The sequence below is a fragment of the Melanostigma gelatinosum genome (assembly GCF_949748355.1).
Source record: "Melanostigma gelatinosum genome assembly, chromosome: 11".
Lineage (NCBI taxonomy): Eukaryota > Metazoa > Chordata > Actinopteri > Perciformes > Zoarcidae > Melanostigma > Melanostigma gelatinosum.
In genome coordinates this window covers 6,199,764-6,224,565 of record NC_136644.1, presented here as the reverse complement: position 1 = coordinate 6,224,565, position 24,802 = coordinate 6,199,764, and the positions used below count along the sequence as shown (strand labels likewise).

The 24,802-nt window shown below is 42.9% G+C and overlaps 1 protein-coding gene across 1 annotated transcript; it reads left to right on the top strand.

Moving 5' to 3' along the window:
* Positions 1-4,025: 4,025 nt before the first annotated feature.
* Positions 4,026-24,676, top strand: pik3r5 (phosphoinositide-3-kinase, regulatory subunit 5). Its single transcript, XM_079279537.1, has 18 exons — positions 4,026-4,139; positions 12,416-12,531; positions 15,622-15,737; positions 15,857-15,925; positions 16,944-17,082; positions 17,571-17,640; positions 18,113-18,287; positions 18,632-18,800; positions 18,914-18,982; positions 19,154-20,085; positions 20,288-20,413; positions 20,624-20,755; positions 20,868-20,961; positions 21,283-21,359; positions 21,720-21,813; positions 22,221-22,303; positions 22,768-22,883; positions 23,312-24,676. The coding sequence occupies exons 2-18, from the start codon at positions 12,432-12,434 to the stop codon at positions 23,460-23,462; spliced, it is 2,712 nt and encodes a 903-aa protein (XP_079135663.1). The 5' UTR covers positions 4,026-4,139; positions 12,416-12,431; the 3' UTR covers positions 23,463-24,676.
* The last annotated feature ends 126 nt before the right edge of the window (positions 24,677-24,802 follow it).

Genomic DNA, 24,802 nt, shown 5'->3' with positions numbered 1-24,802 from the left:
TGAATTAACATCTAAGAACAGGGTTGGTGACCGTCAATATAGGCGACTACATTTGACAAATTCAGAAAAACTGCAGCGACGAAGAGGAAGTTGTTCAGGTTGCCCTCACGCATGAAGACCTGTCATTGAGGAGGAGTAATGTTCAGAAGCCCACGCATGGCCCTGTTTCTTTGTTCTTCTTTACAGACCGCAACAGAAAGAGAGCGACAGGATGTCGGCCGGAGAGGGGAAGATAACTATTAGTTAGGACCTGATTAGATTCGGTTAAACACTTCTCCAACTTGGTTGGCAACATCACAAATTCTGTTTTCTATTTGATTCAAGCTGAAGTTTAACCACATTTTACAAAGTGAGACATTCACCCAAATCTGTTTATTTCACTTTGTTTTTGAAATGTCTGCAGCATTAATTCAAAGATGAAATGATACTTCCTGTCTTCTGTTTAATACTCATTTGAATGTTACTACAGTCTTGATCAGAAACCTGATTTAAAATACTGCACATATGTATGTTACAGTATTAAAACAGACATGTGGCTTGAAACAACAGACCTGTTATTCACTGTTGATAGAAAGAACCAGTATGGCAGCCTTACAAGAGATCATGAAAAAAAGAACACCCTTTAATCCACAACAAACACGTTTACTAAACATACAGGTAAATATTAATCGGAGGGGCTTCTATCTGAAGCGGGGAGCAACATTCTTGAAACAAAAAATGCACAGACACAAACTTTCCTCAATCACAATCAGGATTTAAAACTCAATGGATGAGGCCATGTTTCTGGCAATGCACATTATTCCGTCACACCATCACACGGCAAACATTCACAGGGTCGGAGAAATGTGATTAACTCGTCCTATTGGATGAATAGCCCTCGCTCTAAGTGAGTGCACATGTGGAAATATGGAACCATCTGAATTTGGCACATAATCTACAGCAGATAAACATATAATTTACAGCCCCTTCTAGTTTATTCTGATGAAGATATTTTAAACAGATTTCATCTGGACTACAGGAGGAACCTTGTTCACCAGCGCACGTTATCAGTTTGTTGTCGATATCTTTAACACTTTTAATGACCTCCCATTCATCTTTGCTAAAACCTCTGAGGTCGTGGCTGTACAACAGTCTGCTTGTATGTGTGATATTACAGCTGATATCTGAAATGAAGAGCAGAAAAGGGAGCATGTGCGGGTCTTTGTCTTGTGTCATCTTTGTATGCATTTACTGTTGCCTGGAAGCAACTGCATCAGCAGAAACAAATGGGCTCATAACGGTAACAAACACCAGCCAAACAGAGTAATGACTTGCTTTTATTCGTGAGCTGTTGTGATGTAACTTCATATATTGTGTGAGTGCTGAGACAAATTCATGTTAGAACTGGTTATGACATTGCAACACTGTCTCCTTAAAAAAAAGACTAAAATGCATCCTCAAATACGTTTGACTGGAAACGTATGTTCTCCCTGATTACGTTTGTTTTCAACTTATTACAAATACATTTAGAATCAACATATCTTTGCTAATTATTATGCTGGTTAATGGTGAATTAATCACAGGTGGGTTTTTTTTTGGCATTTCATGTACCAACCATATATATTCTACAATCTCATGCCAGGGTTTGATATTTTTGGGATGTAGTGCGACCTCGTGATCTCATTCGCAGCTTTTGAAAACAGGTTGCAAAGTTCAGACTGTCAGTTTTGTTCTGAAATATTTTTAATTCACCAGTTTTCAATTTAAACAATGTTAGAAGAGCTTATGAAACATTGTGCAGAGCGACACAAGCTGAACTATACCGTACGTGTTTACTGTCACTGTTTTGTATGGCTTGTCACCACATTTCCCTCATTTCACAGAAGGGGAATTCACAGTTGCACTAATACATGAAATGTAAATGACAGGCAAAGCAGGAGGAGGAAGTAAGGTTGTGTTTCCCTGACACACACACACACACACACACACACACACACACACACACACACACACACACACATATATATATATATATATATATATATATATATATGTATGTGTGTGTAAGAAAATGATTCATCTTCCTTTTTCATTTGCATCATTGGTTTTGAAATGTTCGTGCTTCAAAATCACTGAAAAACAAAAGCTCCCTTTTCCGTTTTTTTGTGTTAAGACAACTAAGCACAGTGATACTTGCCTAAGCAAATAATCAGTGGTGTATAAAGTACCCCAAAGCCATACTTGAGTAAAAGTAAAGATACCTTACTGGAAAATGACTCCAGTAAAAGTAAAAAGTCACCTATTAGAATACTACTTGAGTAAAAGTTTTAAAGTATCTGATATTTATTGTACTTAAGTATCAAAAGTAATTTTCTGATATTAAATGTACTTAAGCTCCTATGGGCCTGATTTGAACACAATAGGCAAAGGTTTTGCTCAAGCTGAATCTGCAATTGGGCGACTGCTACCATCATAACTCCATCTGATCATCCACAACATGACTCAAATATCAAAACATGATCAACACTAAAGCAGCAGCGAAAGTAACAACCCAGTCATTACTTGAACCTGAAAAATGTCCTGTTCATCTTCAGAAGATAATTATATTAGAATGTAAAGAAGTTACATTGTATTAGAATGTAAAGAAGTTACATTGTATTAGAATGTAACTTCTTGACATTCAATTAGAATGTCAAGAAGCTACAGTGTATAGAATGATTCTGTTGAAGTTATTCCTTTTTTAAATGTTTTAGACGAGTCACTAATCACTTTAAAAGAGTGATGATAGCTGATTTAACTTACAGACATGAGATTGATCTTCTCATGTCACTCTCTTTATACAATGATATAAATTCATCCCCGTTTTATTGATATCTTACGAAAAGTTACTAATTTTTCGTGCGTTTTTCCTGCAAAAGTCCAGCAACATGAGTCTGTTTTGGCTTGTTACATGCATACTGTCTTTTCAAAATAAACTTCCATCTTCACAGGAAACAACTCAGGTTTAGGCGATGAAACGACTTAGTTAGGTTTAGGAAAAGATCGTGGTTTGCGTTAAGATATCTACGGAAGTGGCGTTCCTTAAGTACGGAAGTCACGTCACAAATAAATCAACATTGGCTTCTCGTTTCACACACGGCACAAACTGCGGCCTCCTGGAGGAAACACAGTGTTAGTTTGACCGTCCACCTCTCCTCATCCCACCAGTCCTGTGTGGAATGCTACTCATGTTGTCGCCCGCTAGCTTATAGCATGTAGCATCCTGGGCATCACTGGGAATCACAACACCGCGGCTTTAAGAGCACTTGTTTGCAATTGCGCATTAACGTGATTAACCAATGATTTAACTTGCTGCTAGGACCACTGATTCACCAAACCTGCTTGCAGTCTGTGTTCCACCACAGTCCCCGACGCTGCTCTCATGATTCATTTTGTTTCTGAAGATAGATTTGATTTTGTAGCGAGGAACGAAGGTTTCAGGGGAAATGTATCGGAGTAAAAGTATCACTTTTCTTTGAAAAATGTAGTGAAGTAAAAGTCAACAGAAATATAAATAGTAAATTAAAGTACAGATATCCAAACAACGACTCAGTAACGTAACGAAGTATTCTACTTCGTTACTGTACACCACTGCAAATAATGAACAAAGCCTCAACACCCAAACAAAGACACTTTACTCATTTCTCACAAGTGTGAAAATAGCATTAAAAAAAACAAACACGTCAAACAGATGACTTCCTTTTAGGGGCCAACATCCCTCCATAATCCACACGCAACCTCTCTTTCTCTCTCTCTCTCTCACACGCACGCACATGTAGGAACCCACGCCACTTCCCACCTACACACATACAAGCAGCCTCCCTCATTGTGCTCACATGCACCTCTTTCATTCCACTTCCTGTTTGTGAGGTGCAGTGTGTGCGCGCGCGTGTGTGAAGCGCAGGAGTCTCTGAGCGCAGCAGAGAGCTACAACCAGAACTGTTGCTTCGTCAGCCTGCTCCGCCCGTGCCCAGGATGTGGCTTCGCCTGATAAACCCTGACGTGCGCGGCGAATGAATGGCAGTGGCACTGAGCTGGAGACACTTTGCCTTGGACTATTCAGACACACACACACACACACGCACACACACGGGACATGGATGCTGGTCGGTGAACTGCAGGTAAGCCAACGGAGGCAGGAGATTTTATTTTGAAGGGCATCGGCTCGCCTGCTCATGTTTGCGTCTAGATATTACACCGAGTATATCTGAGAATATGACGATTTGTGAGAATATGATTTCAAATGATTTAGCTTCATCCGTCCACCTTATGTGATGGTGAATTGACACGTTGGGTACTTTTGTCTTTTGAGATGGTTTTGTCAGTCAACTTTTATTTAATTTAGACTCACGCAAATGTGTTTTCTGATATCCAGAGTTAATTTCAATGCCATGTGAAAGCCTCGGCCGTCTTGTTTTCTGCCAGAGGAGCTGATGGGCAGCATCAGCCTCAACACTGATGGGAAATGCACCTCCACCCCATCTGTGAGCTCACAGGCCCCCCTATGTGACACCACTTTGGGAACTTCTGCTTTTTCAGATGCCCGAAATGATTAATGCTTTCAATAAACGCTGAGGAAGTAGAGACGCAGAAGCACGTGTCAGGCTCCTGGACGTTATCTCGGTTTAAATGTCTGATAATGTCAAATAATAATTTGAGCCGGTGTTATCTCTGTGGATGTCAGACATCTTTGTCCCCCCGCCCCCCCAACCCTGTTCCTATATATTTCTGTGGCTGTAGTTGGACTCACAGAGCAGGTGAAGTGTGTTTGCTTTGCACATTCACATGCAGGTATGGCATCATTTATTTGGACGCAGGTATAAAAACGGCGCTGACAACCAGGGACGCAAGCAAAGAATCCTGTTGGTTTCAGATTGACAGTCTGTCGGTGGTCTTTGAGGACTCCACCCTGTTGAAACTCAGCTGAGCCAACGCCTGAACTCAACATCCTATTTCTCTACCAACCACTTGAACATGTTCTCTTCAAAGCTGTGTCACGTTCAGGTGTTCTTTTCTTAATCTGACATTCAGGTCCTTTCAGTATGAGTCAACTTCAGTTAAAATCAGTCAAATAATTATTATTCCAACTGTGTGGCTTTGCAGGATTTTACCAAGTGCAAGTCTCGAGTAATTCTTTTTGTGGTTCTGACTCAAGTGTCAAGTTTCGATATGTAGCTGTGTTCTGGATGGGGGGGGGGGGGGGGGTTGATCGCAGAAAGTGACAATTGGTAAACTTCACCTGTACAGCCATGAGGTAAACACAGTGAATGTTCACTGGACAACTCTTCTCTCTGAGTGGTGTTTCTACGACTCTTAATAAATACCATTCCCATCATTTTCAACAGAAGAAGGCAAAGCCTTAAATGTTCTGCGGCCCGTGCTGCTGGCCTCCTCCCTGTCGGATGACAACAGAGGAAGGGATCATCTATTCTTCTTAGAAATTGTGAAAATTGCACAACCAGTTTGAATATAATCATCTCCTCCTGTTGAGAAATAACAACTGCCGTGGGCAGGTCACGTGTCGGGCTTGAAATAATGAAAAGACAAAAGAACACAGATTGACAACGTCGAGCGGAGGACATTGGCCCGCTTTGTCGTCGACCATCAGATATCAGATGAGAAGAGAGAAGGATGTGTGTTGTGTTTTTTTTTAATTTCACATCTAGCTGAGGTCGATGGGTCTCCCAGTGCAACGCTGTGTGTTATTCACGGCTCTTCCTGTTTGTCTCTTTACGGCTGTGGTATCAGTGAAATCTTTACTTTCTCATTTACTCATACTTTGAGGTCAACACCCCCGTGCGTGTGTGTGAGCGTATTCATCGCCGCACATGCACAACACACCTGTTGCTGCAAAGAGTTTTTTGCTGTTTTTTTATTTTTATTTTTTTAACCCATATCACATTTAAACAAATAAACAGGATTTGTTTTTCCACTGGGAATCCTGGATACTTGCATCTTCATCACTTGTGGAATGATCATGAAACCAGCGTGAAATAGACCGGGACAAGGACCCACTCAGTCCTGTTGGTGTAGCAGAGTGGCCCGTGTTGTTTGGAGTTCAGTGTCGTTACCTGATATTACAGCGCCGGACATTTGCATTAATGGTTGTTTCATCATGTGTTTATCAGGATTTATTGAGGAAGCAAAGACCAGAGGGCGTACGGAGTGGCTTTCGGTTCTGTAAGTCACAGAACATTCTCTGTTGATCGCCTTTGTTGCCAAGTGATCCAATCCAGGGTGCAATTCGGGGTCTTTGTTGCATGTCAGACCCCTCGTTCACTCTTTGTTTCTCCCAGTTCTTTGCTGTCCTCAAAGAAAGGTGAAATAGCCCCCCCCCCTCCCACAACCTCTTGGTGCTGTAGTTAGATGTACTCAATTCTTCTTACTTGAGTCACATCTATAAAGTTGTTGCAGAAGTTCTAATTGAGTGAGTTTAACATGAAGGAAAGGATTATACTGTAAATACAGCAATATTGCAGTAAAATACAGGAAGAATCATCTCAGAGTCGCAGCAAATATAAGATTTATTTTCTAAAACTGCCAGCAGACAAAAAAAAAAAAAGTGGAACTTGAAAGTTTGTCCATGACCCTGAACAGCGGTTGACAGAACACTCTCACCTCAGGGCCAGCATGAAGAAGAAGTCTTTGAAAGCGTTTCGAAAGTAAATTGGAAGTGTCAACATGCACAATTCCACGACAGCCGGGCGATGGGGATCGTGTGAGGTGATCGGGCGGACACAAAGGTTCCCGCTGCCCTCCGTGATGTGTGGAGTGCTGCACACTGGTCCACTCGGCGAGTTCCCACCGGCGGCGGCCGTTTGAGCTGAAGGGAAGCACTTCGTTACAGGAGAGCTTTGGAGTCGGGCCGCTGTTGTTTCCTAAAGCCATAAGAGGTCAGAGTTCACATCCAGTAGGTCAGCGGAGAGAAAGTGTGTGGGGGGGGGGGGGGCTGGATGTGAATATCAGACTCTATCAATCGTAAAAAAAAGTGACAGGCACGCATACTGTACACACACACACACAGTCACAAGCTGCCCTCCCTGGTCTGTGGGAGTGTATCTGAGAGTCCGATCACACCACAACAATAGGGAGGCACCTGCTTCCTCAGCTGAGCAGGGAAGCCGTCTTCCTGTGAGGAAGCAGTCGGTAATGGGATCAGTGGGAGAGATGGGAAGCGGCCTGCGAGGAGATGGAAGGAGAAATAAAGACGCAGGTGGAGTTGCAGTGCTGGGACCGCGTCGGTTTATCTGTGAGATGATACTCGCAAGAGAGGGAGGCTGATGAGGAGGAGGACGACAGAAAGACTTGTCCTGTGCTGCATCTCAGCAGGGATTGGTTGATCCAGTGTAACTGTAGTTGTTCTTCCGCTACACAAGCGCTGCTTGATATTGTCTGACATGTTGCAAGTTGCAACCCGTGAAAAAGTGGAAGTGACCTTGTTGACTCTTAGGGATGTGCTGCATACATCCTCTTACGAAACACCGCAGACTCATGCATTTGCAACATGACTAAAAACTCTGCGTGAACAACGATGAGGACACTCTGGAGTTGGGATTGACATATTCGGTACAAAAATCCCAATCAGTGTACATTGTAAGCCCGGGTCGGGGGATCGTCACGAACTGTATCGCCATTGGTTTTGTTGCACATGGACACCAATCGCCAGGTTTTTCTCAGGACGAAAACAATGCCAATGGAAAGTCAATTAGGAGCCTTTTTCTGCGCCGCACACACAAATTGAATGCATCCACATGGTAACGCAACGGTCAGAGCTAGTGAAGTCGTATTTAGTATTGAGTGGTGGGCGGGAGGGAAGATCGATGGGTCCAACAAAGGCAAGACTTTCAACCATGAGACCCAAAGTAACGTGGTTTTCTTGCCTATTTTGTTGTTTATTTTAAGCACAACCATGATGTTTTTCCCAAACCTAACTAAGTGGTTTTGTATTGTTGCAGAAACAAAACTGTTAAGTTAATCAACAGATGCCTTGAAATGATCTTCACATCACTAAAGACTCTGTCTATAAATTCTTTGTGGCATATAAAAAAACCATTCCAGTACCATTCTGTGTAATAAGGCTCCTGTCAAATGACACCAACACTAAAACTTGACGTCGTGAGCTGAACTACTACTAGTTGATAAACTCCCTAGCAACATTTTCACTGCATCGTGCCACCTCATATAAGATCTTCACCTCTTTAATCGCCTCTACGCATCTCCATTGAACCCCATCCTGGATGCAGGAGTCATCACGACTCTGACTTATTGGTTCCTTCCACTCTTGAGCTGGGCTCTCATCCAGCTCTATCCGACCCTGACAATGACCGGAGCCCTGAGCGCAAGTGTCCAAACGCGCTCGGCTATATACCTCAGAGACAATGCCTCTCTGGGGGGGGCTGCTGAGCAAAAGGGCTAAGTGTTTACCTCTGGGTCTGTCGGGATTGTTGTTGAATGGTAACCGTAGGAAAAGTGGGGGATAATTATGCTTCATTTCTCTGCCCTCCTGAACTCCTGCCCCTCTGCCGGCATTAATGATGAGGTTGGATGTTTGTACAGTGTATGTGTGTTGGTACTGTATAATGTGCGTACACACGCATGTGTGAATATATGAACAATGGGTTGGGTAACACTTCAATAGGTCCCCCCCGCATAATCATTTTAAGGCGAGAGACCTCAGGCAAAAACATTGTTTTTCAAGCACTGGTCCCCTTTGGTCTACTTTCAGACGAACACAGAAAGAACACATGCAAAATACACATTTAGGTGTTTATTTCACGAAACGTTGTCTATTTGCGTCGGTAGATTTCCCCTAGATTCACCAATAGTTTGCATTAGATAATGGCTCATTTGCATATTTAAACATAACATTTCAGAAAACTTGTAAGACAAAAAAAAAAAATTGTCTTAATGTAAGTAATCAACTGGGGACGTTTTTTTATGGTGACATCTATTTGTTATTTCTTCACCCTTTTCACCTGTATTGTCATTTTAAATGAGCTTTTTCTCACTCTGAGCCAGAAATCTCTACTTCAGCAGCACTTACATACACTAAACTTTCCATTTTATTCAATATATTCTAAAGGTTTTTATAGAGGAGGTTGTTCATATATCATTCACAGCCTGATTTATGAATTTTTTTTATGACTGTTGATCCCCTTTGTAAAAAGATATGACTCTAATATGTCAACTAAATATAACAACAGTGTTGTACCTGGCTTTATTCAATGTTTTGATTTCTGTTCTGGAAATGTATGCAAATTAGCACATATTTGATCAAATATTGCCTCAGTTAAAGAAAAATACTAAAGACAAAAAAAGAATTGCATGAATGTAAGTAATCAACTGGGTGAGTTTTATGGTGACATATGTTATTTTACTCTATTTGTTTTTGAATAAAAATGAGAATAATTATGTTAAAAATTATCATTCACACGTAATATATCGCAATTTCTGGTCTTTCTTGCAGTTTAACAGGTTGTTTGGCCTGTGACACTTTATATGTCAATCAAAAAAGTTCAACCAAACCTGCTTTAGTGTGTGTGTGCGTGCGTGTGTGTGTGTGTGTGTGTGTGTGTGTAAGGGTTATTTTGTGAGTGGGTACATAAGAGCAAGTGAGTCAGAATTCATCTGACAGCCTTCATTTATTTCTGGCTTTCATGTGAAAGGGGGAATTTGTCTCTTGTCTCTTGGGAAAGTTTTAGAAGATGTAATCGGGCAAAAATTGTTTTCGAAGTCATTGCTCATTTCTGTCCGTGTGCTGACTTCCACTCTGTAAGGACTAATGTGAGCACATCTGGCTCTGATCAATAAGATCAAAAATAATTTAACGTTTTTCAGAATCTGGCTTTTTTTAGTATATTAAAAAAACAACAACAAAAACTGCTAAGCTGGTCAAATTCTAAAAAGACAAATCTTTAAAAAAAAAGCTTCTTTAGGGAAGTAAAGTTGTTCTGCTTCTCAAATTGAGTTTCCCAGTGTTTTGCACACAACATACGGATACTGTATTTCCATGGCAAAAGTCTAAAATGAGGTAAGGCTTTAAAAATATATAGGAACATAACGCACGAGCATATTTTATGAATCAAAACTAAATGTCACAGATACGTGCAGTGTCTGTACATTCATAGAAATAATATATTATATTGTTTTGTCAATACATCTCATTCACCGAGTCAATCCCTGACTTCCATCCAGAGAAGCTGTTGGTCAGTGAGCCACGTCATCCGAGCTTGTGTTAAATGAACTGTGAGAGAAAATTCAATTATTGCCAAAAAGCAATAGAAATGCTGTACGTTTACAAAAAAACGTGAGGATAATTCATAACTCTAAACAACCCAAAAACTCATGTTCACAATGTTTATTGAGCGAATAATTCAAGTCAGATGTCGGGTCATTTTCTCATAGACGTCTATACGTCAGAGGAGTTGCCCCCTGATGGCCAGTAGAAAGAATGCAAGTTTAAGGCAATTCCACATTGGCTTTACTTTTCAGACCCGGAGGTTGCCGCCTGGAAGGGGTTTTTCCTAATAAATGGAGAGGGGCAGCAACATAGACCCCCTTTACACTCTAATCCAGATCTAGACCTGACTTTTACCGGATTACATTTACACCTGGTTGTAATATGTGTCTCCAGTGTCCACATTAAGATCCGCTTGTGTCCAACATGCTCACAATGCCACAATTTGTTTTGGGGCCCATTTGGGGCCGCGGCTATCCATTGTTTCAGACAGTTCATAGATCGGTTCAATCAGAAAGATTGTGATTTTGCACTGTAGTTTTGCTTGCATTCAGTGTATTATAACACAAGAGACCGAATTTCAGGGTCATAGTGAAATTTGACAACACAAATATGAACTTTTCTCAAATAAAGAGAGAGAAATAATTTCCCTGCTTGTAAAGGAAAGACGGAGAATGGACCTGACCGTGTCAACTCTATATCGTGGAGTATGATGATAGGCTATTGGATTGTAATTTGAAGGGGGAGAAAACATACAAACCAGAACGCACGCATGTGAGAAACAATAGTTTAATTTAATGACATCACCAAAAAAATAGTTATTTTGTTTGTTTGTTTTTTAAAGCCAATAATGCCAAATTATTTGGGGGGGCTGAAGAACATTTGCAAAAAAACCTGTGCAGTTTTCAGGGGAATTCAAAAACCTCGCAATGATGTAGTTACCAGCGGAGAAGTGGTCACTGTGCAGTTTTGAGCATACGTTGACATTGAAACATTTTCCCTGGTTGATGACACAGTCTGAGTCGACTTGGTCGTGTTCGGTCACAGACTCACTTCGTTCAACCTTTGTCATTAAACAGCTGCCGACATTGTTTATCGACTCTGAAAGATAAATCAGTCACTCGCCCGATGGGACGTCCCCGCATATTGCCTCTGATGAGATGTGTTCATAACAGAACTGAAACAACTTGCCACACCTGGGTTGTCCTCAGATGCTGCATGAGGAACAGCCAAGTGTCAAACTGAAAGCTATAAAAGTGAAGTTCAGTGCTGAAGACATGATGCACTTACACTGTTGAATGTTTTTCACTGATTTTGTTTTTCTGATTTTAAAAACTGAAAGCAGTGGGGGCTGTTTTTTCTCTTTCACCCATCCATAAAAGTCATACGGTTAGTCATGTTTGTTTCGGTGTGCCTGAATGTTGCTGTTCGGAATAGTTGTCTGTTTTGTTTTTTTACACTAATTACTCATCTACCCGACCAGAGTTTCAATAAGTATCGCGTTTATAAAACTGCCAATCCCTTTGTGTATGCTTTTGTGGCTGTTTGTTGTTGTATGATATCATATTTAAATATGTCCAATCGTATGTGATTGGACATTTCAGGTACGATGGCAACAGAACAGCAACACATGCGACGCTGTCTGTATTTCCTTCCCCTTAGAAATGTCCCATTTCTGGCAATGTTAATTCTATTATATATCACATTTCCTTACATGTAAGTGCTTTACATTTAAAGACAAAGTATAAAAATATCGGCATAGAAATAAGCATAAGGTAGCATAAACAACACAAATATAAGTATACGGTAGCATATACAAGTATACATCAAACCACACAGCTATAAAAAAAAAAGAAGAAGAAACAAACCTGTGCACTATCACATAGCTGTACATGTTACCAACTGCAAGAAACAAGTGCGACCAAATGAGTTGACACACGGTGTGTTATGGTTTGTGTCTTCAGACTATTTTACATACTGGGTTATCTGCCTTCATGCAAAAACCAAGTGATAAGGCATATTGTTCATGAATAGAGTGGAACATGTGGACATTATGCACACGTTCAATCGAATTTGGAGATAATATTCCACAGAATGCATGAATGGGAATGTATTATATTCTGATACTGAATATCGGTTCTGTCTCCCGTCCCTCCGCAGAACCTGAGTGGTGAAGATGCAGCACACCTCATGCACGGAGGACAGGATCCAGCATGCTCTGGACAGGTGTCTGGACGGGCTGAGACAAAGCCCCACAGCAGCACAGCATTGGAACGGTAAGACACCAGAGGCCACAATAGTGATGAGGACTACAGCTAAGCTTTGGTTTAAGATGAAGCATATAACAAAAATGTTTCTGCACTGCTTCAATAAAGACGAGTGCATTTATGTGGGAATTATGATGTATATTTTCAGTTAAAGCCTCACAGCTTAGAAACGAGAACGTCACACAGAAGCAGGCTTGTTTTTAAAGGTGCAGTGTGTAGGATTCTGCGACATCTAGCGGCGAGGTTGCAGATTGCAACCATCAAAAAGTTCTGTGTGCCAACGTGAAAACTAGAGCCAGTGTTTGGTTTGTCCCTTCTGGGCTACTGTAGAAACATGGCGGCCGGCTCCATGAAGCTTAGTATGTAGATATAAACGGCTCATTCTAACGAAAACGCAACGCATACATGGAATTTGACTCCGGTTTTCCCATTGCTCTCAATGTACATACATGGAATATACAAATAAACAAGACAAATATAAAACAAGGACAACAAAGTAGAACAGAGAAACAAGCCACTTAACAGAACTGAGCTTTTGGTAATGTTGTTAGTTCCACCTGTGCGTGGCAAAATTAGTTGGTGGTTCAAACCTGTGCACATGGGCCTCTGCCACGTTCATGTCAAATTAAATATAAGTTTTCATCTTTTGTGGCTGATGCAAATTTTCCTGCATATTTTCCTCATCTTCAGGCTGGTTTTGTGGATTTTAGCAAGTCATGGCTAAGCGTGTGATCCTCGTTACCTGAAGAGGTTGGAAGGAGCCAGACCTTTCCAAAATGTTACGTTTCTACGTAGAAACCTGTGGTGCATGAGCAGAGTACATCAGCACATCATTAACTCGTGTTAGCATTTCTATGCTACGCTAGCTACTAAAAGTTTACCGAATGCACATGCTTTATTACAGTGTTGTTCCTTAATTCCATTGTCTTCTGTCTCCATCACCATGGTGATGTTGTGGTTCACCTCTCCACTGTGATCTGTAGGCTTTAGCTTCTATCTTTATCTTTTGAACGGTTTTCTCTGAATCAGTTTGACATCCTGAATATATATTTCAAACATGTATCGTTAACCTGTTCTCTGATTTTTCTCTGAAATTACTTCTTTTTTTTTCTTCAAAAACCAGACATTTATTCAGTGAGTGCAGTTAGTGACAGTGTGGGCTCCAAGCAACGTGGGGCGTGCTTAGCGAAGGGCCAGTCTTGCTCGGTGGCTCGTAGGTCTGCCGTTGAGTCAAACCTGTGACCCTCTGTTTCTAGGAAGGTACAAGCGACAAACTTTGTCAGAAATATCGAATACGCACTCACACATTTCAATGTGATATGTGCTGGTTATAGTGCTGCCTCGAACAGAGGGCAGTTGTTTGTTCTCACTTTCTCAACACGAGAGCAGCGTGTGGCAGACAACGTGCGCGGCCTACGAGTATACGTGTGTCCTAGCTTGTTGTTGGTGACACTTTTTGGGTGCTGGCGGAAGCTGTGTGAATAGACAGCTGGAAGGAAGTGGTGGGGCCAGACCGCAGTGTGTGTGAGTGAGGCATCATGGGGCAGGAGTTGCTGTGGTGCACGGTGTGAAAACGGAGCACAAGATTAAATCAGCATCAGCCTCCCGCATGTCAACCAATGCCAGATAGAGTGTCGCATAATTACACAAACGTGTTCGAGGGTTTTATATCCCGATAGACCGTGATGATGTGATTTTTACATTTAAAACATGCTAGCTGAAGCTGGAGTCTGCTTTCCATGTTTTATTCTCGTCCTCACTTCATAACTCCGTCTCCTGTTTAGACGATTTCCAGGGATTTGTATGTTGACTACGAGTGTGATCACATTCATATGAACTCAAGTACTGAGATATTCATATGTACATCTCAAGAGGATCGTTTGAAACTTGCCGCTTCATTTCCAGTACTGGCATCTTTTCAAAACAAACCTGTGGAGCTCTCCAGCACATGTGCAAAACACACGGTGGTGAGATGTTGGATAGGGCTCCCGCGTGCGGAGTAATACTGCAACTGACACGTTTCTTGGAAAACATTTCTGCGCAAACCTGAACAAGTGCTGATGTGTTACTTCCTGAGCTCCTCAGAGATGCAGTCGGCGCCGTTGAGACCGAGGGATCAAATGGAAAGTAAGGTGCTTGCGAAGAGTCATCAATCACCCTCAGTGTTTTTTTCATGAGCCAGACGTCAGATTGCTGTGGTTGGAGATGCTGTATGCCCAGCTCTCTGCCGTTGTTTTATCTCAAGTTTCCATTTCGCACTTTTATAGAAAACTTCCAACCGAAAGTTTCCAGTGGGCCATCAATGATGTGTGGGTCTAGTTATCCCCAATTCTTTTTTGTAGATTTCACTTTAAATCCTCTTCATTTTACTTTTGATTATTATGATCGTATTTAAATGTTTAGTCCCAAAACAAGTCTTTTGGGAAAGATATTAACTCATATTTCCTGCTGCAAGAAAATAGTCATGCCTGCTGTCATGGCAAAACAGCAGAGTGCAACAAAAAGTGACCCGGGATCACTCGTGTGTCTGCTGGCTCTGTTGCAGCACAAACTATTTGTTTTAATTTATTGCCCTGGCTGTTTGTTGAATATCCTTCGTGATGAACTCTGTCTCCTACAGGTGTGCTGCAACCCTGACAACATACAGTCTGTTGAAGTGCTTAATACATGCATGTGCACACTGATAATTCATTTTTACAGCTGTTATTGTCTTGAACCCGCTGATGATCGATCATTACAAGACCGTGCAGTGTGGTGCAGCATTGCTCAGATCCACAGCGCTTTATTACCGCCACAAAGGAGGTCATAAACTGCTACTGCACGATTTTCAGGAAACTTGGTGGAAGGGTTTGGCATAGGCCAAGGACGAACCGGTTACATTTTGGAGCGGAGGTCTGCTCTCTCCGAGTGCCTTTTTTAGTTTTGTAAGTTGTTGTGTGTGAAGTCAGAGCTTGAGAGGTTACAGTACAACAAGCGACTGTCGCTTTGGAGCAAAACTGTTGCGGTGAGGTAAAACATGTGACTTCCGTCTTCTGACTCTTTCTATGTTTAACATTTTTGCAATAACACGAGTCCACATGTGTGCTGCCTTTCTTTCAGTGCTGATGTGCTCGGCGGGTCAGTCAATGAACCGCTGGAGCCTGGAGGAGCTGGTGAAGAGGGACCCTGAGAACTTCCTCATCCTCTTACAACAGATCATCAGGAAGACCAAAGAGGTGAGAGGTCAAAGGTCAAGGAGAACAAAATTGTCAACCGGTGATGTCCTCACTGCTGTCATTTCTGAATGTTCGGCGTAATCAATGCTCTCTTTCTGTCTGCCTGGATGTTCGTTCAGGTTCAGGAGCAGTGTCAGTATGAGCTGGTGGCTCCCCTCGCTATCATGTTCTCCTCCACGTTGCTTCAGGTACATCCAGATATGATCAAAAACCTCTCAGCACCAATCAGCGTGTCACGCATGTGGAAGTGCCCTCTCAAAAGTGTTGTTGGTTCCTCAATGCAAAACCACCATGACATCATTGGATATCTCATTCATTGATACTGGTTAGACAGGAGAGAGAAGAAACAGCCACTGTTTGACTGCTTCAATAGGTTGACGTGATTCTATAAATGTATTCTTACACGAATTACTTTCACTGAAATGCAACATACTTCTTGCGAGTGTGTTTTTTTTCAGTAGGAACCGGGAACCCCAGAGTTCAGTTTGAGCTCTGTAGCAACTGCTAATGTCACAACTTTGAGGTTTTGTAATGACGTCACAAATGTGCTTTTTGGTTGTTTACTGTCATAAAGCTTGTAATATAGTACGGAGTACAAATACAGTGGCTAATGAAATCACATTGTTACACTAAACTGGGTTACCTCATGGAACATGTGACATGTTTGTCGTTGATGATGTAATATTAAAATCAAGCAGTAATGTAGTAATGGTAAAGAACAAGAAAAGTGTCATATAAGCCAATATAGTTATTACTATCGTCTGTTTAAGTTGTGTTGCACCCTTTAAAGAGGCGTGAAAGCCAATTAAAGGGAGACACTTCAGGTGAATAGGGTAAAAAATAATACTTAGTATATAATAATACGTAGTAAAATAATACAAAGTAGTAGTAACGGAACACCTAATGTGTGTTTTGAATGTTTTCTCTCCACTAGTCTGAAAGAAGACGTATTATGGAGGCAAAATTGCAGAGGGAGAGAAAACGATTTCTGCACAAAGTGTCTCCCCTAAATGTACTAAATGGGTGTAATACATCACATTAACAGGTTTTATTATCAATCTGCTCCATCAGGATTTAATCCAAAAGGGAGGGAAACCTCTCTTGAGTAGACCGGAGTGGTTGGTCCACTCTATTGCAGGAATCCATAAAGTTATTGTCAAAGTTGAGGATGCCCACTGAAATATCTGATCTGTGCCTCGGTTGCAGACCCCATACTGTCCTCCAGACACAGAGCTGCTGGAGGAAGCCATTGAGGTGTTTCGCTGCTTCCTCACATGGCCCGAGCCTTACTGCAGTGTGTGTCGAACCCTCCTCACCACACTACAGCTGGAGATCAAGGCCCCAGGTAAATATAGATGGCTTCGTTTTGCCACTGTGTGTGTGTGTGTTTCTATCCCTGTCTTAACTAAGTCTCTGGTGTCTTACAACCCTGGTAATCGCTCTCCCCCTAGTGACAAGTCAAGGAAATGCATTTAGGGTGGAAGTGATGTAAAAGAGCACTGCTTATGCCAGAAACACCGGTAGCAACAGCATCAATGACAAAACAAAGCAGCTCAACACATTTGAACACCGTTGCTGAAATTCACTGGAAGGGCCGAAAGCACAGTATTCAGTCCTTTGTTGATTTTGGTTGAATATTTGTGCTCATCTGAGCGCTGCTGAACATGATGAGCTGCTTTAAGGGAAAAGTAATTCAGCGCGTATAGGCACCGTATTTCATGATGATGCTGTAACGTCATGAATAACACTGTGTTCTTGTCAAGTTTTTCATTCAGAAACCACGAGCAGACGGAAGAGGAAAATAATAACTTTATTTTTCTATTTTCCTCACAGGGATTTCCTTTCAGAGACTTGTGAGAGAAGAACAGTTCCTTAACACCCCCAGCCAGAGCTCCAAGACCATGTAGGCCAATAAAAACAAACTGTACTGTATAGACTGTAGAACTATAGAATGTGCTACATGTGCTCTCTGGATTCATAGCAGAATGAGTCGCTCTTCAGTTTCTCATGCTCAACAGTTGTTGGTGATATTCGGACTGTTAGAGTGCAAATGTAAAACTTTCTCTTTGATCAGCAGCCATTTCTTGGGGATCTATTTTCAGTCCAGTGCAGACTGTGTGTTATCTTTGCACCTTCTGCTTTCTTGTTAAAATGCACCATCTGATCTGACACCATACCTTTTTGAAGTAAAAAGAAAAAGTTGTCCACAAAAATAATAACTGAACTTCGGTGATTCACACTTCCTGACCTGAAAAGTCCCCTTTCATCCCCCTCGCCACCCACCCAACACCACCGCCATAGCGTCCTGTTGCCTCGTCGTGTGAATTTGCGTACACGTTCAAACCAGTGACCTGTTATCTGTGTGCTGCCTGCAGGACCGTGCTCCTGATGAACCCGTGCGAGGTGCCCGCTGACTTTCTCTCGGTGGCTGAGCAGCTCAGTCGCATTCAGCACTCGCAGGAGGAGACCTACATCAAACTGATCAAACACGCCTTCCAGTCCACACTCGGCACCAAATACCCGCTACAAAGCATCCACAGAGCCCTGCAGGTATGTGCTCACAGCTCTGGACCATGAACTGGAGTCTATAGTTCTTCAACACAATTAAACGAGTATAACTTTTGTTTAAAATGTCCTTTGTGTTAAGGGGGTAGAATTAGAGAATCAAGTGTCATTTATAGAGATATGAGTAAAAACTACATTTACCTTTAAACCCTGTTTATAGGCATTTAATAAGAACATCAGTAGTTTATGCAATACCAAGGAAATGTTTAGCATTACGTCTACTGTAGCCAATACAAACCATCACTGTGTCAAGAATTAGCCGGGATACAATTCAGGAATATCTCAAGACATGTACCTTTACGATACCATCTCGTGAATGCACTTTGCAGGCAAACACTGTGGATGAATTGGGGTCGATCTTCTCCACGGTGAGTGATGTCTTGGAGACGGCCGCTGCCATGAGTGACCCCCTGAAGGGCCGCGGTCACGTGACCCAGGGACTTGAGCAGCTGAGGGAGACCATGAGAATACCAGCATCCAACGGAAGGAAGTCTGAAGGTAAGCGGGCAGATTTCATGAACTGGAGGATACAAACACTCTTTGTCACACTATACTATTTCCGTCTCCAGCGGTTATTGCTCTGAGAGTGATTTTTATGTCGTCCCTTTCAGGAATGCTACAAACTCTGCCCTTGCCGACAGCCAAGTGTTACATGTTTCACTGGGAAACAGATAACTTTGGTAAAGTATTCATGATACTTTATTGATTCATACACAGGAATATCTTTCTGCTTTGAGCGGCACCAGGAAATCCAGTCCCTGTTTGAAACCATCTTCCTATTTCTTTGAGTATTTCTTTTATCTTTCTAATTGCTGAATGGGATTGATATTTGTCTTCTTTGATCCCTGCAGATGTTCTCAACACCCTTTTGGAACACGAGCCTGATGACCAGGTCATGAATGGGCAAGCTGAGGAGGAAGAAGAGGACGATATTGATGATGATGATGATGATGATGAGGAGGAGGAGGAGGATGATACAGAGATTGATATCGAAGAAGACGAGGAGGGCGAAAACAAAGACGAGGAGGAACATGGATTGGAATTGCCTTCCATGTCCATCATCCCTAATGGCTGCGTCGTCAACCACCGTGCCTCCACCTTCTCCACCATCTCCTCCCTGTCCACCGCCTCCAAAGACTCCATGTTCTCCACCTTGTCCATGGCCTCGGAGTCCTACGCTCCGTCCCTCTACTCTGTCACTTCGGGCGGTGACAGTGACTACTTTGACGACTCCGACGACTACATCTGCTCCTCCCCCGTCCCTGAAAAATGCTCGCCAAAGTCCATCAACAAAACTTCGTCCCGGTTCAGCCAGCACTTGTACCGGCTCTTCATCAAGCCCAAGAGACCTCGGTCGCTATCTCGGGCCAAAAGCTTAGGAAACACGGAGTCGATGGACCGTTTAGTGGGGCGAGAGAAGCGCTCCAACTCTCTTCCACAGCAAGTCCGGTTACGCTGTCCTGAGCCCTTCCTCCAGCCACAAAGTCAAACTCTCAGACACGTCTGCTTCCGAAGGAGGCCCATTCTCAGCAGCGATGAGGACAGTAAGAACACCACGCTGAGGGTGGTGGTGTTCGGTGCAGATCGTGTGGCGGGGAAGGTGGCCCGGGCCTACAACAGCCTGAGGAGGAAGGAGAGTGCGTGTCCACGTCTCAGCAGGGCTTTCAAGCTCCAGTTCTACTTTGTGCCCGTGAAGAGGGACTCGGCGGCAGGAACGGGGAGTCTGAAGACTCCTAGTCCTGTGGTTCAAACTGGATCTCCAAAAGGAGCCGCCCTCTCTAATGTGAGTAAGAGCACTCAAACCAAACGTCTTACATTGAACACAAGGTTTCCTTCATGACACCATATCAAATTCCTTTTATGTGTAACGTACTTGGCAATAAACGGTTCTGATTCTGATTCACGACGCTGTCAAAGACCTGCGTTGTACTGTACAGAGTGAAGAAAGACTTCCGCTGTTGTAATTGTCTCTTTTGCCAAAGCAGGATCTTCTCCTCAAGGGCGCAGGGGACAGCACCAACGACATTGCCCATCTCCTTGGTATGTTGGACCCTTGGTACGAAAGAAACACCCTTAGCCTGCTTAACTTGCCTGCCAACGTCGTCTGCCAGGTACAACTGGAGTCCAACTTTTCACACTGCCTAAACAAAACTCAACCTCTCACGTTCATCCAGCTAAGAGCATCTCCAGCGTAGTTTTGTTCTTACTCAATCAATATGTATTCCAGAGAACTGTTCTAAAGCCTGGAGCGTAAACGACATAAGTAACTCTGCTGCATTACCGTGTGAAGTATGAATGAGTTGTTTTGTATTGCTCTGCAGCAAACCTCAAAGACGGAGTCGGAGTCGTATGCTGGTTCCTATGAGCAGCGTCTGCCCATCCTGGCCGACTTGGTCCTGTACTACTGCCGCTATGCTGCCCGGCCTGCTCTGATCCAGCTCTATCAGGCTGAGGTCAGTTACACTCTTACAGCAGTCACACACAGCCATAATAAACTACACGCAGCCCTGCCGGGGGCCTAATCACCAAGTTCAGTGATTGATTGAGGAATCCTTGGTGTTGCAGCTGACGTTAGCTTGTGGTGAGAGGAGGACGGAGGTGTTCGTCCACTCCCTGGAGTTGGGTCACACCGCAGGAACGCGAGCCATAAAGGCCATGGGTGAGTGGGACACACAGGCCAAGCACACGCACGTCTCCGAGCAACCGTGCCAGCAATGCTATGAATGCAATTTTCCACGCACTTCAATGCGTCATCGGTTTTCATGAGGTGCAAGCTGAACTCCATTTACAATAGCGGAACATCAGTTATTTCTACATCATGATTCAGTCTACTTCTATTTTTTTCTAGTTTCACTTGTCGCTTACAAATTAGCTTTTTAATTTCCTTTGGAGAAGCACAAATTCAGGGAAAGCTCTTTATGCCTCATGCCCGCTGATTGGTTGCACCTTCTGCGTGTGTAATGTGTGTGTGTGTGTGTAGGTGCTGCCAGTAAACGCTTTGGTATTGACGGTGACCGGGAAGCAGTGCCTCTAATGTTGGAGGTGGTGTACAACAGGGTAAGCTGGTGATTTGGTTGCCGATCCAGATGAAAGTCTTGAAATTGCACTTTACAGGAAGAATATTCATAATTTACGAGCAGAAAATGTGAGCAGAAACGCGTCCCGTGAGCTACTTTTGGAGCCTGTCAGAAGATTCTCCCCGTTTACCCTCATTCAACTGGTTTCGGTTGTGGTCACTTCTCCACCCACAGGAATTGACGCATCAAAATCGTGTGGCAAAACAGTCTGGTAGACAGTCACGAGCATGTGCCCCGTCCTCTGTGGTGCGACGCATTAGAGACAAGGCGTCCCTGTTCACTTTTTTTGCACTTTTCCCCTCCAAAAAACTGCAATAATCGTATCCCTTCTCCCATTCAGGTGGTGATTAGCGGGAGAAGCCAGTGGAAGAGAGAGACCAAAGTCTGTACGTCGGTAAACTTAACCAAAGCATGCAAGAATCCTGAGGCACTAGGTACGCTACTGCCACTGAAACTACGTGCTGAACTGTGCTTGATGAGAGTGCTGCAGGAACGGGTCCTAAAACCTAGAAAATAATCAGTGTTTTTGCACTTCCGGTTCCCTCGGCTCAAGGCCAATGGGTTTTTTGGGATTTGTATCTGGTTTAGATGCCTGAAATAAGGCCTGTGGTGGACAGACCTTTTTTGAGCAGCACTCTATTCAGACCGTTAATTAGCTACGTGGAGATTCAACCTGATAATTACTGTTTAGGGATGAAAGGAACATTTGTCATTAGTCAGCAAGCATTTGTGTCTCTGGTTAATGTGAAATACAAATCCCTTTTGGATATGTTCCTTTTGACCGCGATTACTGTCAGTTGTGTACGTGTGCTCACAATGTCATCAAAACGATCTCCGTCAGACTCAAAGATGGAGTGCCTGCAGCTCACGATGACTGAGGTCCTGAAGAGACAGAACTGCAAAAGCAAGAAGGGCTACAACCAGGTGAGCTTGACGCGACGTCAGCCTCTCGCTTTTAACAAACAACTCTGCAACACCTTCTCTATTTAAATACAAAGGCCTCTGTCTTGCTTGATGGAACGAAAAAGCCACGCGTGTGTTCTGCCAAAAGTGTTATTGGCTCAACATTGCAGCTTCATCTCTTCACTTTGGTTTGATGCAGAGTTTTTGGATTGGCAGCAGTCGTTTCGCACCTCAGCAGAGTGTCTTTACAAGCCAGGGACAAAAAAACAAATGCTTCAAAAACAAAAGTAAAACAACTCCGACAAGCTGCAACAGCAATGGACGTCATGTCAAATGATGTGCAAATATATATGTTGCACAAGGTTGAAGGAATTTTCCAAACATCGAGCGTTTTTTTTTTGTTGGTTCTTTTTGTGTTTTCTTCATCAACATGTTTATTCATGAGGTGCCATGCATTTTGCTCTGTTCTCTCTCTCCTTTTGTAGCAGCTGAGCGTGACAGAGGTGAAGGTGGATAAGGTGCAGGTCAGCGGTGCTGGAAACACAACCTTTGCTGTATGTCTGGACCAGGATGAGAAAAAGATCCTGCAGAGTGTCACCAGGTCTGGACACACACACACACACACTCACACACACACAGACACATACAGAGGAATTGATGTAGACGTACATAGTGTCTGGAGACGAAGTGGTACACCTCAACTTTTGAATCTTTCAGTTCTGTAAAGTGGTGGTAGTGTAGCTCGACCGGCTCCCCTGATCTTGTAACGTCTTCAGCTTCAATAAGTTTCACATGTCAGAGAAATAATTTCTCGTCTCAAAGACAGATGAGACCGGCTTATTATTTCTTGACGTATTCTCACTGCAATTTCATATCTCAGCTGCATCCTCTGCAGCCAGATACCTCTCTGAAAACACACGTGAATAGAAACACACACACACACACACTTCCACCATCCACTCACAAGTCACAACCCTCGCAAAGTGTTGTTGCTCACCTAACCCATGCGTCTCCCTCTGTCCCACATAGATGTGACATATCAGTCTGCTACAAGCCTGACAGCTCCGCCGACTGGAGGCTAAGAAAAGCCCCGACCTCGGCCCAAATCCAGCCTCTCAACCCCAGCTTCTGCTCCCTCCTCTGCCTGCCCATCGTCACTTTCAGTGGGGCTCATCCCTGAAACTTGACCACTGGTTTGAACTGGGTGGTTTGAAAGGAAATATTCTGCCCACCTATTCATGCTCTCAGTAACCGACACAGACTGAGGCTGTAGTCAAGTTCACATGATGGTGGCCTGAAACAGCAGTGGGATGCAACACGATGGAAAAGAGGGGGCAATCAGGAAACGGCAGACCCGGCCTGTGATCGTCAATACGAAGACATGTCAAAGAACACGAAAAAAAGAAAAGAACGAATATCTACAATAGTTCTAATGATGCGCAGTCCAGCTTCCTCTGTGCAAAGCAATCATTAGCCGTTGTTAAGGAAACTGTTGAAATTAAATTCCAGGAGTTTCAGTTCCTTTTTTCTGGCTGACGGAGAAGTGACCGTACACATTCACAGTAACATTAGAATGTAATTTGGTCAGGGTGTAGATGGGTTGAAAGAAGCCTGGAGATCTCTTACCAGGAGATGGAATGTTAAAATGTGGACATCGTCTTCGAGTCAAAGTTTGAGAACTTGTCTCTGGATCAACCGACGTGGGACATGGAGGACCAGGGGGACATTTACTGTGTAATGCCTCCATTAGGGCTGATTACGGGACGGTGTGACTATATCTGAGAATGGACACTATGGACTGACTCAAAATGTCAATAATATGTTTGCAAAATATTATATTGCATGCTTTAACTTGAATGCTACATCATAATGTTTGATGTCAGTCATAGATGGGAATTTAGTGATAACATTTCTCCTAAGTGGTTACTGTTTTAACTGGAGTTTTAAATGTGACCAGCAGGGGGCTCTGTTGACATTCCAACCGACTTCAGTTGAAGTGAAGATTACTTTAATATACCATAACTGGAGTGAAGTCTCACTTTGTAATAACTGTAATGGAATTTATGTACAGACCATATTTTAGCTCTCGCAAAGTGCTGACCTTTATTTCATCAAGGGCACAGATGGAAAATATAAATTTGATATTGTGGTGCTAAAAAATACCTTTTTATAAAAAAGTAACTGATTCGTTGCACTTTGCATCATGTTTGACATTTGAAATATGTATATAAAATTGCTGTGTTGCTGTAAAGGGATAATACCCGGATCACCTGACCGAGACTGAAATGGTAGCACTGCAGGTAAATATCTTGTGTTGCATTGGAGCACTTGAACATTAGATTCATAAATTAGGTACTTTTATGTTCAGATAAATGCCCTGCATGCCTTCACTATTGCAAATGCATATTTATAATTGTGTGTGTATCATCTGTGCAATGGAAACCAATCTTCATTAAAATGGATGTCTTTAATCCGCATCATATTTGCTTTAATCTGTCTGTCTGTCTGTCTGTCTGTCTG

Coding starts and splice junctions, on each gene's coding strand:
- pik3r5 (XM_079279537.1), top strand. CDS start 12,432: ATGCAGCACACCTCATGCACGGAGGACAGGATCCAGCATGCTCTGGAC. Junction 15,926..16,943: donor TCTCCTCCACGTTGCTTCAG/GTACATCCAGAT, acceptor CCTCGGTTGCAG/ACCCCATACTGTCCTCCAGA. Junction 20,086..20,287: donor AAGGAGCCGCCCTCTCTAAT/GTGAGTAAGAGC, acceptor TTGCCAAAGCAG/GATCTTCTCCTCAAGGGCGC.